A 20,026-nucleotide genomic window follows, 5' to 3' on the forward strand; every position below is an offset into this window, starting at 1 on the left:
ATTCAATCACACATCTTTGACGTAATCTCACAGACACGTCTTCTTCATCCGCCATAACGACACGTACGAAGATCTTCCACTCGCTGTGACCAAACAAAGAAGACTTCGGCAGTCCAACTGCAGGTTCAGACACATCGATGTATGAGCATCACAATAACCAGCATAGCATTGCCACATCTACCTATGGGACAGAAAAACAGAGGCAGCCTCATTACTTTTCAGTCAGCCCTCGTATATAGCATAGACTTTAGCAATCCTACTTGAATATAATCTGAGTACAAAATTACTCCAATGAGAAACAAATGCAAAAAGTATTAAATAAAGGACACATACTGTAGATTAATATACACAAATAGATTTAAGAAAAAAACACCACAGATTTTCTAGTTCAAGAGGGCTGAGTGAGGACCCTGCAGTGAAAGGAGTTTACATGATAAATGTTTGGTGCATCCCAGTCTTGGACCCTAGGTAAGGGGAAAGATGAGTCTTAGGTGGGTATACACTATAGCGATATATCTGCAGATCAAGTGATCTGCAGATGATGGTCATTTATAGACACTGAATCACCGTCATCTGCATGCTGCAGCGGGTCGGGCCGGCCTGGGGGCGTGGCCTAATTGTTGCACTCGTGGCCCCGCCCCCCTCGAAACAAAGAAAAGAAAAAACATTTGCTACGCTGGGGAGGGAGGCGCTGTGTGCCCCTCAGCCTGGTACACCGCCAATGGGGGGCGCGATCAGTGTGATCGCTCCCCCTCTTTGGCATAGGAGACTCTCTGGCTGCTGCTGATCGCCCGTACACACTTGCCAATGGACAGGTATGTCTGCAGACATATCTGTTCATCGGCTGTGCAGCACAGCCAATGCGATATGTCTGTGAACGACGTCGTTCACAGACATATCGTCTGTACACACTGGCCGACGGGGGCACGATATATTGGCCGATCAATTGATCGGCCAATATATCGGCCAGTGTGTACCCAGCATTATGCTCTGCAGACTTGCTCCTAGCCCCCACTTTCCTGGCTGCTTTCTGTGAAGATGCAAATTAGTTTTCTTTGGTCTCAGACCAGTTCTCTTATCAGTCATATTTCTCAGGCAAGGGGGAAATGTTGCATCACAATTCAAGGATCTTGTCAGAAGTTCTTTATATAACTTTTAGGACAGGAAGTTTGGTTTCTAGATCAATATATGGGACATGTTTGGTTTTCAGAAAAAAGTAAATACACCCTAGCGCAGGGTTCCCAACCACGGTCCTCAAGGCACACTAACAGTCCAAGTTTTAAGGATAACCATACTTAAGCACAGGTGACTTAATTAGTACCTCAGTTATTTTGATTTAACCATCTGTGCTCAACCATGGATATCACTAAAACCAGGACTGTTAGAGTGCCTTGAGGACCAAGGTTGGGAATCACTGCCCTAGCGCAACCGGTAAAGCAACTTTTGGTTAAAACACGTGTGTAACCTTACAACCAGAAATGAAATGTGATAGATAGAAATATTGTATGTAGAACTAAGTGGTGATAAACCTTAAGTAAATGGAATTAAAACAGTTTACTTCTCTTGTAGTTTCAGTTTTAATGGTATTTCGTATATGTGAAGAGAAAAACAGGGTAACATATAGCGTAATACAGTATATTTGAAAAAAATGTATACAATTTATTAAATAAGCTTAAAAGAGCACAATGCTGGAAATGCGTTAAGGACTGCAGGACTACACCACACCAGGAAGTGACCCATTCACCTGACAATGGGGCTGCTTGTCAGACACTGTTGGTATCATCCGGATTGTGCACTTTCAATGCCGAACTAACATCTGGGTTCCGGTACGCAGTCCTTGGGCCAACCACTGTTGTGTTGTATCTTTACATAGCTTGTCTATTATATACTTGGTTGTAGATTTTATATGTCTTCTGTTGGCTATTTTAAGTTTAATTATTTAATAAATTGTATACATTATCTCAAATACTGTATACAGTATTACGCTATATGCTGCCCTGTTTTTCTCTCCACATATATGAAATATTTGATTTTCACACTGAATTATTAAGTGTAGGGACGTAAAACTACCTACATTTGGGGAATCTGAAAACCTTTTAGAAGTACAACTTGAACCCTCACTTGTGACTTCTGTCCCTGTCTTTTACAACTAGACAGAAGGGCTGGAGCCTTTCATTGACTGCAATCTGAAATAGGTCACAGGTAAAAGTTGCGAAAACTACTGTTAGCTTTGCGTGCGGCCTCTAAAAAGACTATACTGCAGGTATGGATTTAGCCGGGGATGCCTCCTTTCTCTCTGTGTAAGGAAAAACTGTTTTATTTGTTTAGAATGGAGGGCTGGAGGCTTCTCTGGCTAAAGAATCTAAAGTATCGGTATTTTTGACGTCTGCAAAAGCTATATAAATATACTCCCGTTGCAGACTCAACGGTTGCTCATCCAATGCTTTTCATCTTATTACGCCTCATAGTTAATGACCCTCCTATATCAATGTTGGGTTTTCTAGTCAACACGGCACTATACTGTTGTTATTATTTTGTTTAAGCTAATGCTTTTATTCTCTTTATCTATTTTGTGTTTTTCTTGGTGGCTTTATTTTTAGTTTATTTTCATTAACTTGGATATGTGCTTAGCTTATTTAAAAAATCTTGCCTTTTTATTTGTTCTACATCTAATCTACATGATACTGTGTATTGTATTGTTTTTTGGTTAAAAATGCTTTTGAGTCAATAAAACACACATTTTGAAAAATAATTTTGTTTGGGGGAGAAAATTACAATATCTAGTGGTTACTGCCGGGTAGAACCATGACATGTGATTATTCACTGTGTTGCTGTACTGCATGATGATAAAGAGAAGTAATGATCTTCCACCTGACACAGTTCCGGGTCTATACAGAGAGAAGAATGCAGTTTGTAAACCATTAACAGAATTCTCTTGTTACACTAGCAAGCTTGTTCCAGTTTTCTTACAAACATGCTCTTACTTATTAATGCATACACAAATTTTTTTTTTTTTTTATCCAAGCTATTTTTAGCCAGTCCGTTAATATAAATGACACCTGGTAGCTTACTCCACTGTTAAATGACTGCTGAACAAACATTGTTCTGCCCTCACCACAAGCAGTCACCATCATGAAAATGGCTGTGCATAAATAAGCTGCAGGTGGCTTCCTATTCTCATTATACGATTATTTAATAAAAGAAGCATAGGTTAGTAATAACGATGATACTGCAAGCATGCAGGTAAAGGCACATCATTTTCTTACAAATAGTTTTATAGAGCAAAGTGTTCTCAGATGGTGTGAATAAATAAGCAGCCAAAAAGACCATCCAGACGTCCACAATAAAATACCCTGCCATGTGTTGGGTCATCTGGTTTATCCAATTATATAAGCATTTTGGGGTTAAGGTTATTTATATAAGGACCCCTGCAAGAGATCTCAGATTTCCTATTACTGTTCATTTGTTTAATTTGAAGAATACTCTGGAACTTCATAAACTGATTCAGCCAAATGTTATACACCCATCAGCCATAACCTTAAAACCACCTGCCTAATATAGTGTAGGGCCACCTCATGCCGCCAAAACAGCACTGACTCGTCGAGACATGGACTCTACAAGACCTCTGAAAACATTAGCAGAAGATCCTATAAGTCGTGTAACTTGAGAGGTGGGGCCTCTGACTTGTTTTTCCAGCATATCCCACAGAGATTCCATCAGATTAAGATCTGGGGTATTTGGAGGCCAAGTCAACCTTGATCTCTTTGTCATGTTCCTCAAACCATTCCTGGACAATGTTTGCAGTGTGGCAGGGCACCTTATCCTGCTGAAAAAGACCAATTCCTTCAGAGAATGCCTTTGACATAAAGGGGTGTACTTGGTATCACACTGCCTTCGCTGGCCTCCCTTCTTGCCATAGTGCAACCTGGTACCTTCTTTTCCCCATGTAATGCGCGCACACACACACGGCCGTCCACATGATGTAAAGGAAAACGTGAATCATCAGACCAGGCCAACTTCTTACATGAGTAGAGATAGTAGTGGTGCGCTTTGGGGCAATCTTAGTGTGTGCTGACTAAGGGATGTGACCATATAATTATGAAAAAACCTATATGTTCCTAATGTTCCTAATGGGTAAAAAAGTCCCGACTTTGAATCTGTAGGTTGGGTGTTCTTAAATGTCCAATGTCCACAAACGCATAAGTTTCTTGTATGTAAAGAATCGTGTTAATGGTCCCAAAAGTTTTTATAGTCTTAATGGGTTAACCCCATATTATCTGTAGGATGGGTGTTCTTTATGGCATTACTTGACCGTAATGCGCACCTCCTTGCTCTCCTCTCCACCTCAAATACAACACATGGGCACAGTATCAGGGACTTGGTGAACACTATGTTGCAGGTAGGTAAGGAAAACTGTTACTTACCCCATGCGGTGTGCATATCCTGCTGGTTCTCCCAGTCCCAGTGCTTGTACAGATGGTGAGAAAGGTTTGGTGATGAATGTGTGGCAAGGTGGTGCTGCGGTGTCATAAATGGAATATACTCCAACTGTAGTCTAATAAGCTGCAATGCACTGAACACTATGAACACTATAACTCAAAAGAGTCTGGGTAGTTTAAAACAACATCCTATTACAGGATATAGATGTTCCAAATTGTGCTGCTAGCACATATAATCTGCTGGTTCCTATCACTGAGGGGGCGTGACCCAACGCGTTTCATCCAATAGCTGGACTTTGTCAAGGGTGCCCACCCTTTGCAGTGTGTCCTTTATATAGGGTGTCTCATTACTTCTTCCATACCTCCATGGTCCAGTTCTGATGCTCATGTGCCTGTTGTAGGCACTTTCAGAAGTGGACAGAGGTCAGCATGGGCACCATGTCTGGTCTACATCTAAACAGCCCCATACGCAACAAGCTGCAATGCACTGTGTTTTGACATCTTATCCAGCATTAACTTTTTCAGCAATTTGTGCTACAGTAGCTCTTCTGTGGGATAGGACCAGATGGGCTAGCCTATGCTCCGCACACGCATCAATGAGTTTTGGGCACCCATCGCCTGTTCACCAGATGTCCTTTCTTTGACCACTAACCACTGCAAATCAGGAACACCCCACAAGACCTGTTGTATTGAAGATACTCTGACCTGGTCATCTAGCCATCACAATTTAGATCTGACCAAAGTAGCTCAGATCCTAACGCTTGCCCATTTTCCTGCTTCCAACACATCAACTTCAATAACTGACTTTTCACTTGCTGCCTAATATATCCACATCCATGACAGCTGCCATTGTAACAAGATAATCAATGTTGTTCACTTCATCTGTCAGTGGTTTATAATGTTATGGCTGATGGGTGTATGCTAAATGCAATGCCAATTACTGAAGCTACCTGGACAGACAGCACACTGTGTGGAGAGGATGAACTCCACCTGCCCCTCTATTGGTGCCTAGCAAGCATTATCCATTTTTCAGTCATCTCGGACAACATACACTGAAGTGCCAAAAGTCATGGGATAGATGCCTAGTATGATGTAGGACTATTACATTGTTGTGTGGTTATACGAAGTCTATGAAGGAGTTGCAAATGGTCATCAAGCTATGCATCGTAGTGGTTACCAGTTAATGATGTGTTCAGGTGGACCCAACCCATGCCACGTGAACACACCCCACACCATTATGGGACCACCACCAGCCTGCACGGTGCCTTGTAGGCACCTGGAGTTCATGGGATCTGCGCCACACCTGAACAATACCATCAGCCTGAAACAACTGGAACTGTCACTCCATCGCACCACGCCACAGGGTCCAAATTAATTACATCACAAGGCCAGATGGGGCGTTGTGTCCAGTGTCGTTATGTTAACAGGAGCACTCTGGGGGGGGGGTGTTCTGCTCCCATATCCCATGGAAGCTGAAGAATGCTGCATTGACATGAGGATATGCATCTGGTACCTCCTGCATTGAATGTGGATGTGATTTGAGCCAGTGTCACTTGTCTTTCCACAAACAATTCTGGCCAGACACAACTGGTCATGATCGCTGTCCACGGTGGGTGGTAATGCCTTCCATGAGGTATTCCCGGTACACACATGGCACCGTAGATCAAGAAGTGTTGAATGTTCACAGCCGTCGGGCACCCACTATCATGTCCCATTCGAACACCCTAGCCAGTGTTCACACTGACTCACGAGATGTCTGATTACAATTGATGCAGGTCTGGGCATTTCCAAGAGGTCACAATATGTGGACGCCACCTACCATTACCCTTACATACTGCTATCCCATAACTTTTGGCACTTCAGTGTACATTCCAGCAACCTCCTGGTATATGTTCTTCCCTGCTCCATTGACTGTCCAACACTAACTGTGTGATTCACAGTGGCGATCGGATGTAGTGGTCTCTTCTTCTTTCAGTAAAGATGTTTCATCTGTAGAGCTTCCAAATTGCTGGTTGATTCTTAAATTATTCTATTTTAAGTAAATGTCTTTCTAGTGTTATGGTTTAGCATTAGTGACATTTATGTTTGTGTCTTGCTAAAATCTTTTTTTTTTTTCATAAATCATCTAGTTACCTAGCTGTCTAGGCAATATATCGTTCGCACAAATTATACTTTTTTTAGTTTGTTAATATAGTATATTTTTCCCATCACCATTTGATATTCTGTCAATTATATTAAATTGATTTTTTATTATTATTTTTTTTTGCATCTAGTTGTCACCCAAAAAGACCTGGGAGGGCTTCATTGGTGGATTCTTCCTGACCATAATATTCGGATTCCTTGTGAGTAACTCCAGTTTAACTTCTGCTATAAACATTTTGATTGATGTGTTTCTAACACGCGAGAAAGCTGAATAGCACTGGTCCTCTCCTGTTACCTGGCCATTGTACCAGGCTAATCTGTGTAAAAATATAGTGATAAACTGTTTAGGAAGTACTAAGTAATCTATGACTGTTATTGCATGCTGGTGCTTGTAGGACTAAAAGTTCCAGCATGTACAGTACATGAGCTCCAAGTGGTTTGTTACGCTTTTTGGTTCTCTGTTTTAGTGGCTCAGGATATATAGCGCTATGCCTGTTTAGTTATTCTAGTGTAGAGGCTTGTTTTTTAATTACATTTATTTAAAAAAAAAAGGTTTGCCTGTCAGAATGGCACCTACCCGTACCTGATCCTCCTGGTAAGCCGGACAGATAGCATGTCGCCAGGCGGTGCATATTACACACAATTGATTTTAAGGAATATGTTTTTTCCCACATTCACAAGAATATGGGTCATAATGACAATTGTTTTTTCCAAGCAGGAACTATATTTTTTACAAATAATTTTTTTATTTGCAGTTTTCCTACATCTTCGTACAGTTTCAGTACTTTGTGTGCCCTGTGGAATATAACAGTGAGACAAATAGTTTCTCAACCGCTTGTGAACCATCGGACATCTTCAGACTCCATGATTACTCGGTACCTCCATTTCTGCAGTCACTGATAGGATGGGTAAGCAACAGCGTATCACTATTCAGTTACTGTATGTGTGCTCCAATTGTCATACTAAAACACATATATGCATACATATCTAGTTTTTTGCATACCAACCCTTTATTTTTAAGCAGGTGACAAGGAAATGATCACAGAAGTTTCAGGACTGTATATATTTGAATCTAAATATCTGTATGTTTCATCAAATTGAAAACTTTCATAACCACTGACTCACACAATGTAGGGTTATTTTGCTGCATTTTGTGATTCTAGGTAGGCATATGTAAATTGGTACCTAGTTGTACTCATTATGGTACTGTAAAGTTTAAAATATATCCGGAAATAGGTGTGCACATTAAGCTTATTAGGAAGCCATGCATTCAAAGAGCCAAATGACAATTCATACCTCTCCCTGTATTATGAGAAAGGGGCATGCCAGCGCCGCACAACCAGAGCATTAATCCATGGTTTGTAATGTGGGTTAGGTGACCTCTCCATACAATCCAGTGTTGTCCTGCTGGACTGTGACCTCTCCATACAATCCAGTGTTGTCCTGCTGCACTGTGACCTCTCCATACAATCCAGTGTTGTCCTGCTGCACTGATGTGAACCATTTGTGCTGGGATTAGGATATTAGAAGCACGGGTAATAAATGGAGCGTAAAGAGGAAAAACATAGTAGTGTCTCTCCGGGTAAGCAGTTGCTAATCTAACATTTAATGTTACATTTACTTAAAAAATTGGTTATATTAATCACAATCACGTGGGTAAAGTACAAAAGCCTAATTCTGAATAATTGCACCTAAAAGGCATCTTATTTGGGCATTCCAAACTGATCCAGCCATTGCTCAATTTGTCTTATGTATAACATTAGTGTTTCCCCTGTATTATGTTTAGACCAATCTCTTTTTTCTGCTCGATCTACATTATCTTTTTTTATTGGGTAGCAACCTTTTATATTTAAGCAAATCAATATGTGTAATAGCGGGGAATTAATGTGAAATTAATCTTAAAGGAGGGTACCCACTACGCTACAAGAAAGTCTGAATGTCCAGTGTTCAGACCTTTATGTCGCCGAGTCTTTCAGTGAACGAGCCCGACCTCCTATCCCTGAACATGCCGAACCTGACGAGTGTCGGGCATGTTCAGTTGATAGTCGGGGTCGGCAAGGACCCAGTGTGCACGCGTATCGCTGGTCCTTGCCGGCTATCCATTACCTGACTTTGTGAACAATGCGACCAAAATCTCCTGGGTTTGGTCAGATTGTTCATAAGGTCGGGTAATGGATAGGCCCCCTAAGAGCCATGCGAATGTGTCAAATGTGTCAGTCTCTGGGTTATATAATCTCTAAAACAGTGGGTACTGGCAACATTGTAGCTAAACACACCTCCCTAAGATATTCTGCATGTATTACAGCGAACCTACATAAACCACAGGGAGAGAATGTGTTTTGGGTAATAAAAGGGAAAAGGGGAGATCGTCGCACAAGCAGAATCTGAGAAATATAGTATATGAACCACTATGCCCTGATTTTCTTGGTAATATTATATAGGTGGGATATACACGGTAAGCAAAAAAGAGAAGAACTCTGTTGTGCGAGCACTCTTGGAATATTATTATTGATGAGGTTAAAACATTTAATGTATAAATAATTACCTCTAGCGCTAGGCAGGCATGTAAACATACAAAAACATGTAACACACATGTCCCTATTTGGACTAAAACATCAATACCTATATAGTACCCAAAAAACATATGAGGCAACAGTATCTCCTGCTCTCGGTAATGGCGATTATATTTTCACTGCCATTCTCAGTATACCAGATTTTCTTTTCAAATTTGAATGCGAAATGGGAAGTATAAGTGCCTCCCACTCGACAACAATTGGCGGGTCTGGGTATAGAAACTGCTGATCTTAATTCTAATGCTCCTCACCTTGGCCACTGGCCATCTATGAGGAGTGAGAGATTATTATTGGAGAGCAGGTTACCCTTAGAAACAACAGTGTAACCGAGATGTTCCTCAAATTTTCATCTCTGCTGTTGGAGGTCTTGTTATGCCGTGTATCCACTAGTAGACATGGAAACGACAGCACGATTATGACATTGTAATCGTGCTGTCGTTTCCATGTCTAGTGATGTGCCTACACTGAACGTTCCCTCGTTCAGCCTAGGCACATCCATCATTCCCGCATATGCTGAACCTGACGGGATTGTCAGGTTTACCAGCATATATGGGCGATGATAGATGTCGGAAATGACCAGTGGGCACGCGCATCGCTGGTCGTTTCCGACCAAAACATGCCCAATGCATGCGCAATTTGCAAGCATTTGCACGATAACGTCGTTATCGTGCAATCGCTTGGTAAAATCGCTAAGTGGATACCCCCCTTTACTGAATAGCATTGGACCTCCAATGATAAAATTACTCTGAGATAATCGGCAGTTAATAGAGGAATAGAACAGGATACTAAGTAACAAAGATTAATGCACAGAGCTTGTAGTTTTTGCAATTTTAACATTTTATCAGTAATAATTCATACAGTAATCCGTTCCTTGTTCTTAAATGGTTACTACTGTTGCAATTAATCAACATCACACCACACTCAATAATGCCCATACGGATTTATTCGTAAGTATACATATATATTGCTAGTTCTGTCCAGCACCAACGTGTGCTGGATGTACATGTGATCTTAGTGAGGTTTGTGGTTTCCGTATCACCCCTATCAATTGCACAGTCCCGTATAGCAGCAATAGTAAGTGATGGCAGCTAGAGCAGAAAGTGCTAGTGCATAACGTAATCTGATCCAATTATAGAATAAATTCATAAAGTAGCAAATACATATACTCTATTGCAGACAGTCTATACAATTAGTGTGAAGTTCAGGAAAGGGCATTCACTCCCTTGTGCATGTGTCTGCTGAGCACATGATCGATGGCAATAATCACCAATATAAGCAGAAACAGCATAAAGTGCATATGCAAGCAAATATTTAAGCTTGGTAGTAACATATATCTGTCACGATTTACAGTCAGGTGCATAAATATTGGGACATTGACAGAATTTTCATATTTTGGCCTATTCACCACCACAATGGCTTTGAAATGAAACAAACAAGATGTGATTTAACTGCAGACTTTCAGATTTAATTTGAGGGTAATTACATCCAAATCAGGTGAACGGTGGAGGAATTACAACGGTTTCTATATGTTTCTAAAGTGGGAGGCACATATAGAAACCGTTGTAATTCCTTCTCCATGGCTGGCCTGGGCCACTAAAGCAAGCCTGGGTAATCCGTACGGCCCCTCTCTGTCCCTCTGTCAGCAATATCAGGGTATGCATTAACAAAATGTTTTCTTTCTAGACGACAGTCCGCCTGTATCCATTTCAGATTCACAGCATCGCGCTCTCAACATTTGGGTCTCTCATTGGACCATTTGGAGGCTTCTTTGCCAGTGGCTTTAAGCGAGCCTTTAAGATTAAGGTAAATACTACTCTGCTTGCCAAATGCACATTGTTTTAATATTGTTTAACTTAACATGGTTTTATTAAGTGGTACTAATGTGCAAATATTGGGGCCTGCTGCTGAGTTGTGTCTAGGCCTGTTTTTTCACGCTGCCCATGCTCTGGGACCTTGAGTACGCAAGTACAGGAGATGCAGGGTTGTGCGCACTTCAGTCACATCTCCAGCTACGACTGATGGGGCGTAACCGATTTCCATGGTGTGTCATTTGCGCCAAGTATAGGCTGCTGCAGCAATGACGATGATGACGAGCAGCAAACTCAGAGGAAGCATAGGGGACTGGTCCACTGCAAAGATGCATACAGGCCAATATTTGCATGTTACAGCACATGCACATAAAGTGATAGCCATTACGGCCAACTCTTCATCAGGACCTTTATGTCCACTTTGTCATTTCAAAGAGCAAGTGCCCAAACCCTGTACCCGTACGTCCTTCCTCAGGAACCAAAGAGCTCCCAGGAGAAATCAGTGATTTTGAAAGGATGACCTGATATCCAGAACTGGCTTCTGTGCTGATATGTTGCTGGGCCTGTGAATAACATATCCCCCCAGCCTACGTTGCTTCATTTCACACACATGATTAGATTTGATCCAGTGGATATCAGGCCCCACAGCCTGTACTGCTGCAGCTAGCTTTGCACATTCAGATCAGAGGCTGTGTTATCCTGGACTCTGATATGTTGTGTGTGACTGAGCTGGAATTGTAGTTTTAAATTTCTTTTATTCATCAGAGCAATAATACAACAAAGATACATCTGTTGATAGTATTGGCAAGTAATACATAGAATAAAGATTCATTAATGGCAATAACATACAGATAGTATAAGATCAATAATATGTATATCATTTTCTTCGTAGAACAGAACCAGAATAAAACATATATTCCTTAAAATAATCTAGACATGGCCGACACACCCCTCAAAAGTAATAAGATATCCGAAATCTAACTAGAGACAGGTTCCCTCTTAACCTGTGGGTAGGAAGCACAATAGGCGGATCGTCTTGTAAAATTCTTGTTTCATACCAAGAGGTATGTCTAAAGCATAAATGAATTTGGCTTCGTAGTTCCACCGTAAGGGAGTCTATAAAGCCTTCCCACAATTGAAAAAAATCTGCTGTCTTAGCCTCCTTATGTAGTGTAGTCTCTAGCCAGTCCATTTGAAAAGCAAAAAATAATTTAGCCCTAAATAAAGAAACCGATGGGGGATCTGCATGGGTCCACCTCTGCAATATACATTTACGAGCCACCGCAGATATAATCAATAATAATTTTATACTATCTCTCTTACCCGAAACAAATGGTGGTAAAATACCCAAAATCGCCCACTCCGCTGATAATGGGAGGTAACTAACCAGACATCTAGATGCAAATCTATTAACCAATGATCAGAATCTACGTATAAGGGGACATTCCCACATACAATGAGTGAAAGTTGCTTCAGAAGCCCCACATTTAGCACAGTTACTATTATCAGACAATCCCATCAAGAACCTGCGATGAGGGGAGAAATACCCATTATGATAAATATTGTAAAACATTTCTTTATATATGCTCGATGAAAGTACTGATTGAGAATAGAGGAATGAGCGTAATAAACCCTCCATAGTGATATGGGGAAAAACTCTACACCAAGTAGATAATCCCGTAGAGATTTTTGAATGGTCTAAAGGAGTCTGAAGAATTTTATAGTGAAGGGAAATTACTCCCCTGCCTCCCATAGGTCTAGTTAATAGTAGGTCCAAAGAGTTGGACCAATCTACTGGAGAGAGAACACGTATCATAGAGCTCACATAATGCTGCGCCTGGTACATTGCCGAAGAGTGGGAATGAGGCAAATTATATGTATTCACCAGTTCCGCCACTCGATAGGGTCTACAGTTCTCGATGTCGACCAATGCCCGGACATAAGGTATTCCCCTATCTGGCCATGACAAGAAGGGCGCTGAAGCCTCCCCGTTTTGAAACTCGGGGTTTAGTAGTAGTGGGAGAAAAAGAGAATGGTGAGAATTTAAATTTCTTTGTTTTCTAGTGTATTGCCAAACTCTCCATGTAACCATCAGTAAGGGATTATTAATATCCTCAGAAATCTCCTGTTTATGGGAATGAAGGAACGCCAATATGTGTTGGTCAGGTAAAAAAAGTTGGTCCGTCTGTGAGTCAGTAAATAGGTCAGTCTTGTGTATCCAATCTCGTATATATCTCAAGATTCCAGCATGACTATATAATTTTAGGTTAGGTAAGTTAACCCCTCCATTGGCCCTAGTTTGCTGGAGTTTCAATAAGCCAATACGAGGTCGTTTGTTCTTCCAAATAAATTCCCTAAATGTTTTATACAGGGATTTTTCATCCTCCTGAGAAAGCAAAATCGGCAACATCTGTAAGGGATATAACAATTTCGGGAAAGATATCATTTTCAGTAAATGAATTCTGCCCAAGTATGATAGCATGAGGTGTCGCCATTTAGACAAGTCCCCCACCACCTCCCGAATAAGTGATTTCATGTTAAGATCATATAAATCCCTGTGCTGGAATTGTAGGAAACATGGACAGCTCTTGTTCCTTTTATTGTTTATTAAGTGGCGCTCCAGCTTGACAGGTCAGTGATTTTTATAGTAAGATGGAAAGTTACATTTGCCAGTTTTACTGTTTATTAAAGTGCATCTAGCTGTAGAAGTCATGGTCTTAGGCATAAACACTCCTGTTTTATCACTGGTATTATTATTTATCTGCCATACAGGCATATGGTAGGCGCCCAGTGCATCAGGATGGAGAATATTTTAAAAGTTGACACTTAACATACTGTATGTCATTGCATCAAGGACAAGTATGTTTTCCAAAAAAGACTAATCTGCATTGTACCAGATAACTGTGGAGGGGTTGGGTATGCTTGATCCATTTTCAGAGGTCGACAATCAGAAGGGGGCCAGCGTAACGTCAAACCTGGCATGCCGACGTGTTACTAATTGAAGCATTGTAATGGGTCAGCTTCAATTAAAATTGGGAGGTAATGCTTATTTACGAAAGGTTACACACTATTAAAGAACATTCTTTCAAGGTGTATAGAACTTCTGTCTTCAATAGTAATCTCTAGATATTTATGCTTTATAACAAGTAGCAAAATTGTCAGATATACACAGTGCATGACATCATAGCCAGGAACATTGATCCATTTATATAATCAGTCACATCTTTCTAGATGTTAGGAAAGTTGGCGATATTTCTAAATCGCTGATTATTTTTACAGGATTTTTCAGACACCATTCCTGGGCATGGAGGAATTATGGATCGCTTTGACTGTCAGTACTTGATGGCAACCTTTGTCCATGTGTACATTGCCAGCTTCATAAGGTAAGATGTCTCCACACTGCATTAATCTTACATATATTATTTTGCTGTGGAAACTGCCACATGCAGAAATCTCACATTCATGTGTTCAGTGTACAAAATATACATAGTAATCTGTATATATTTGAAGGTAAGCTAGATCACTCCTGAGAATTACAGTGTGTTGTCCAGAGAGACCGAGGGAAAATAAATAAAAATAAGTATATTTTACCAAACTTGCCTTTTTTTTAATAGTGCAGCTTATATTTGATGATGCAGCTAATACTAAATTAGTTTTTATTCCAGAGAGTTTTTCAGGATGAATGTACTGCTCAAATAGAGAAACCTATAGTAGAGTGAGGGGATCACCTAATTTATAATATATATTTATAATAATACTTGATAATAGGTGCATTTTTATTAGGTCGTCTGCGACCCATGGCTGTAGGGAAGTCTAAATACGGTGATTTTAGGGTGAGGGGGTTGATGCGTAATCCAGTAAATTTGTTGAGATAATATTGCCACATAATGGATAAAGTGTTGCACACAGTAATACTTGTAAGTAATACAGAGTAAGTGCTGTGTGATCTATTGAAAATAAAAACCCAAAAGTGTTCAATAGTGAATATTTGATACAGTGGATATTGGGAATAAAAAAAAGAATTGAGTAGAGGCCTTTGGTTTAAGTTGCACCCAGGGCTCATGATAGTCATAACCTGACCCTGGGGGTAACACATGCTGAATCTTCTAAAATGTACCTTGGAGATTAGAGAGTTTAAAAAAAATGTGTCAAACGAGGATTATTTTGAAACTTTTGTATTAATGTTTATTATAAAACAGCCCTGACTATAGAGTACCACATAGGAAAGGTTCAACTTGTTTGATAATAATGGTATGAAGTAGTAAGACACAGTCTGATTTTCAGTTTACATTTCTGGATTTAGTGCACAACTGTCTTATCCCAGAAAATATTGTTAGACAGTCTTTCTCCAGTTCTCTTCTGATCACAGGATGATGTGAAACATAACCCGTATATTTAATGCAGTGTTTGTTTTTTCCCCTCCTGAAGAGGTCCTAATCCCAGCAAAGTCCTGCAGCAGCTTCTAGTGCTGCAGCCTGAACAGCAGCTGAACATCTTCAAAGTGTTGAAGGCCCACCTGATCGAGAAAGGAGTCATCCCAGGAACCGATTACGACCTATAAGCTAACTACTTGTCAGAAACCCAGACTATACCGGTGGCACCAGAGTTATTGCACTGATTCCAGAGCACTCAACCAAAGACTTAGAAGTCAGTTCTCCCCTGGAATAGTTATAGCCCTTGGTGAAGGCACAAAGCTGCCTTATATTCCATTATACTTGGAGATTTTGTGGACTTAAGGAAATGTTCAGATAAGTGAAGCTGCTGAGTGGATCTCTGATTATTGAAAAGGTAACTTTGCAATAGACCAACCTGAAGGTTCTGTATATAAGGTTCTATGTGTCCAGTAGCTTTTAACTCTATGTATGTCTACTGCAGGAGAGCAGCAGCCCATACAGTTTGTGTAGGAAGAGAGAAATCTATAGTTATAATACTGCATACATCTTCTTGCTGCGTAAGGGGAATTATGTTCCCAATTTCTTCACATTGCTTTTATTGAACACATTTTATGTTTTGTTATGTTAAAAGGAATGGGAATTTTATAGCGTTTTAAAAATGTTGTTCTAGGACAAAAATATGTTATGCAACTAAAGCATTTACGTAAATATATTGTACGCTTGCCAGTCACTGACTCCTCCCTGCATAATGCAACATGGTTGGGTGTTGGAGTCTGTATTAAGTCAACAAAAAAAAGTAAAATACACTCAGTAGACAATCAAGTCGTCATTATAGGGAACAGGCTGCAACCGATAATGGGATTTCCGGGTCTCCACCGGCCAATGAAAAAATTGTAATCACTAATAGCCTTCCCATTGACAAATATGCACTAAGTCCACACAAGTTTCGTATAGTCACTCCAAACACTCAAAGGTGTAAATAAACCCACCAAACACAAGTTAGGGAAGAGGCACAGCATAACGGAGGTAAGCAGGGCATTATCTATACATCCTCAGTGTCAAAGAAAATCTGCAGAAGATGATAAGGACCAGTGATGGAGGGGTCAGTGGTGTCAGAACAGCTGTAATCCTGCATTAGTGTCCAGGTATAATAAGTCACTAGGGAATATGGGACCTTGGATTCATCATGAAAGACAACACTTTCTTGAAGGTACTGCAGATTGTATCGATACCCTGGACATGTAGGTATGAGTAAACCCATTGATTTCGGGAAAATAGATGGTAGTTTTCAATGAAGATTGTGACCCTTAACTGCATGATGATCCTGTATTCCACTGGTGTGACATTCCATTGATATCAGGAACTACAGATAATGCACTGTTCATCATCACTGCTCTTCTATTGTACCTTCTTCCCAACATGGGTCTGACTATTCCCCCTCCCGCTATTGTTTGCAGCAGTTATATACTTCCTTTGTGAGTACTCATTTGTGAACATGACTAATAATATTCCTCTGCCTATCCCTAATATTATAGAATTACATGGGGCAGCTTAGTAATCAATTAGTACACTTATTGCAATCTCTATGGTATTTTCATAGCCTTGCAGAAAATGTTTTGGAATACATCAATATTTCTATGAATATTAGCTATACTCAGAGTAAATCGTTTCCTTTATTTGGATCTGTTGGCGAAGCCTTTCTTGTACTGACTGAGATTAGTTGTATAGTACTATAGCACAAATCTGTATGATACCTAGCAATACATTTGTAACATTGTAAACTGCTGTTGTACATGTCTTGCAAAAAAATAATTCAGTCTGGTTGTTTTTCTGTAATACAGGAATTTTACTTATCAGGATTGTTTATAGGGTTCTTAATGTGAAAGCTGTTTTTCGCCTAATCTGCATTTTGTACATTCTGTAGCATACATCTTTCATTTAAAACATTTTATAAGTAATGTGAGGCAAAGCTTTTAAGCATAGTCTTTACGTGAGCAGGGCTGTAAGTAACTGGTTTCTATAGGTCACTGACCAGTGTGAGAAGAACATGTAAATGTGCATGCATTCCGTCCTCTGCAGACACCCTGACTTATAATATTCAGTCTGTTTATATAAACGCTGTGTTTTATCTGATAGAAAGGTTACTAAATCAGATACATCTGTCACTCACTGTTTCAGTGGACATATGGTTTGCATTACTGCTGACAGTCTAACGCTGGGTACTAAACTGGCAGATATACTGGGCGATCAATTGATCGGCCAACATATTTTGTGTGCGTCGGTCAGTGTGTTCCAGCAATATGTCTGTGAACGACGCCGTTCGATTCGGCTGTGCTGGGGCATTGTGCTTGCAGCAGAGGCCATGGGGAGGGGGGGTGACACGACCCCCGGCCATTTGACAGGTGATGGTTGTCCAGTGTGTATGAACAACCATCATCTGCAGATATATCTGTTAGGTGTGTACCCAGCTTAAGGACGTGTATGGCAACTACAAGCCATACACTGCACGCTGGGCGTTTATAAATAAGTATTTTTTATTATCAACATTTTAAGAGCGGTAAAAAAAGCATCATACTTAGATGAGATACAGCATAGTTATACAGATAAATATAAGGCACAGTTGTATACTTGTACAGACATACATTGTTAAACAACAAGTTAAGGTTTGGATAATATAAGCTGATTGTTAAAATACTGATATCAATATGCTGAAGCACTGTAGGCAAAGCACTTGCTCCTTTCTGGTTCATGGCGTCGTAGAATCCAGACAGTCTCTAAGGAGTAATAATGCTGTTTTGTGCATGTACTTCCCACCGCTTTTCTGTGCCTGCTGGCTCCTTTTATTTATTTTAATTATTGTTGTGTTTAATAGGAAGTTTTACTCATTCTTCTTACTATCGACCCTGTTTATTACCGAGGAGTAGGGGAGCTGTATAAGGTCCTAATAAATGCCATACCAGACAGATGGCTGTTCAGCTAGATGAGTGAAAGGGAGATTTCAAGATTAGCAACAATTTAGCATCAATCAAAACTTAAAAGTGCTTCTCGATCTGGAAGCAATTCTGAATAGTTCACATTTGAGGCATTTGCTGCTCATCGTGAAGGCAAGAGACCAGTTCAGGGAGAGCGAGACAGAATATTCCTTCTGTAATATTACCTTTTAGTGGTAAATCCCTTTAATATTGTATATACAGTAACAATGTTATAAAGCTAAGAATAAGTTTATTTTTTAAGCTTGGAACGGTTCTTTGCTGATAGGAAAGTCCAGTACCTATAGATACAACACTTAGGACATTTTTTTCATCTGATTTATAGAACCCTGTCTAAAATCTAATAAATGACAGCAATATCTTGTGTAGTAGAAACCCTCCCAGCAACAAAGAGGTGGTGCTGGATGATCGTGTCATTAGCACCTTCCGGATAACGAGCATCCGATAGAAAATCTCATACCTTTTATTCTTATGCATTTTCCCAACAATTCCCTCACCTAGAACATGTAACTTTGTGTCACAGTACTTTCAGTTCTGTCATGTACCAGACTGGAAAACTTTTGAAATCGCTTTATAGAGACCAAAGTAACATGAGACAAGTTTGAGCACAAATAGGACAAATAAATGAAAAAATATATTTTTTTGGTTGTCTATTTTAGAAAGAAAAACTATTGTATAGATGTAGAACAAGCAATATTTTTTTTCTTCATGAGGTAAAATTGCTGCTTTATTGGTGCCAGAATTGTGCGCAAAGTAACAAAGAAAACTTGAATTATTTTTTTTTAAGGTTTGTCTTTGAAATGTATATATTTATTTTCTGTGTTTCTATCACAATAAAATGTATTGAAACTAACATCCCACTGTGTAACTTCCTCTGTGATGTGATCCGTCCGAACACATTAACTCTTCACGATGATTTTACATATTATTCCAACCTGTGTACAGACTTTTCCATCAGAAGTAGCAAACGCAGGTGTCCTCTCTCTATTTGCTGTAGTCGGAGAGATTGCGGCTGGCCTTATTCCGAAAGAGCAAAATAGGTGAAAGCTTGATGCTACTCGCAATCTATCCTGTCTGCCCTTGTGGACTCAAAATGCCCATGAGAACTTGCACAGCCCCATTTGTATAGCATTCATGTCATGTGGCCTACACATGAAAATCTAATATTCATATAATATAATATTGTCCGTTATGCATTTTATTGTTTTGTTCTTCAGTCTGCCACCATGATATTGTTGATGTCTTCATATTCCAATAGTTACCATACAAGTCTACAACATGAAAGCATAACATTAACTAGGAATAAACATATACTTGGATATAAAAAAAAAAAAATGAATGATTGTCGGGTGGTGGAATGGTCACGGCTTAATTTCATAGATGGAAGAGTTATTCCTAGCTGCACCATCCTGGTGATAAGTGGGATATAAACATAACTGCTCTATATCTATAATATCCGATTTCTCTCTTTTAATATAAATGACGTCATTGCAGGTGGCGTCCTTGTGCATGTGGGACCTAGGGTGCACAGCGCAAGCATTACCCAAGCAAAACAAGTTTGTTTTTTTCACCTTTATTTCTGTCCTCCACCTCGACCTGTTTATATTTCATCCAACTCCTTAGTGTTTCCTTCATCTTCTTGTCTGATGCTAAAGTAGAGATAATGCCTATTTCCCGGTA

At 39.9% G+C, this 20,026-nt stretch overlaps 1 protein-coding gene across 1 annotated transcript in view; it reads left to right on the forward strand.

Annotated features, from left to right (window-relative positions):
* CDS1 (CDP-diacylglycerol synthase 1) overlaps positions 1 to 19,199 on the forward strand; it is an 88,645-nt gene extending 69,446 nt beyond the window's left edge. Inside the window, exons 9-13 of the mRNA XM_088445029.1 lie at positions 6,713 to 6,781; positions 7,337 to 7,489; positions 10,838 to 10,957; positions 14,242 to 14,345; positions 15,391 to 19,199. Of these exons, the coding sequence (XP_088301155.1) occupies positions 6,713 to 6,781; positions 7,337 to 7,489; positions 10,838 to 10,957; positions 14,242 to 14,345; positions 15,391 to 15,523 (579 nt within the window). The 3' untranslated portion in view covers positions 15,524 to 19,199. The remainder of the gene's footprint in view (positions 1 to 6,712; positions 6,782 to 7,336; positions 7,490 to 10,837; positions 10,958 to 14,241; positions 14,346 to 15,390) is intronic.
* Positions 19,200 to 20,026: the final 827 nt, after the last annotated feature.

Source organism: Taudactylus pleione, unplaced genomic scaffold, assembly GCF_031769625.1.
Source record: "Taudactylus pleione unplaced genomic scaffold, aTauple2 ptg000376l, whole genome shotgun sequence".
Taxonomy (NCBI): domain Eukaryota; kingdom Metazoa; phylum Chordata; class Amphibia; order Anura; family Myobatrachidae; genus Taudactylus; species Taudactylus pleione.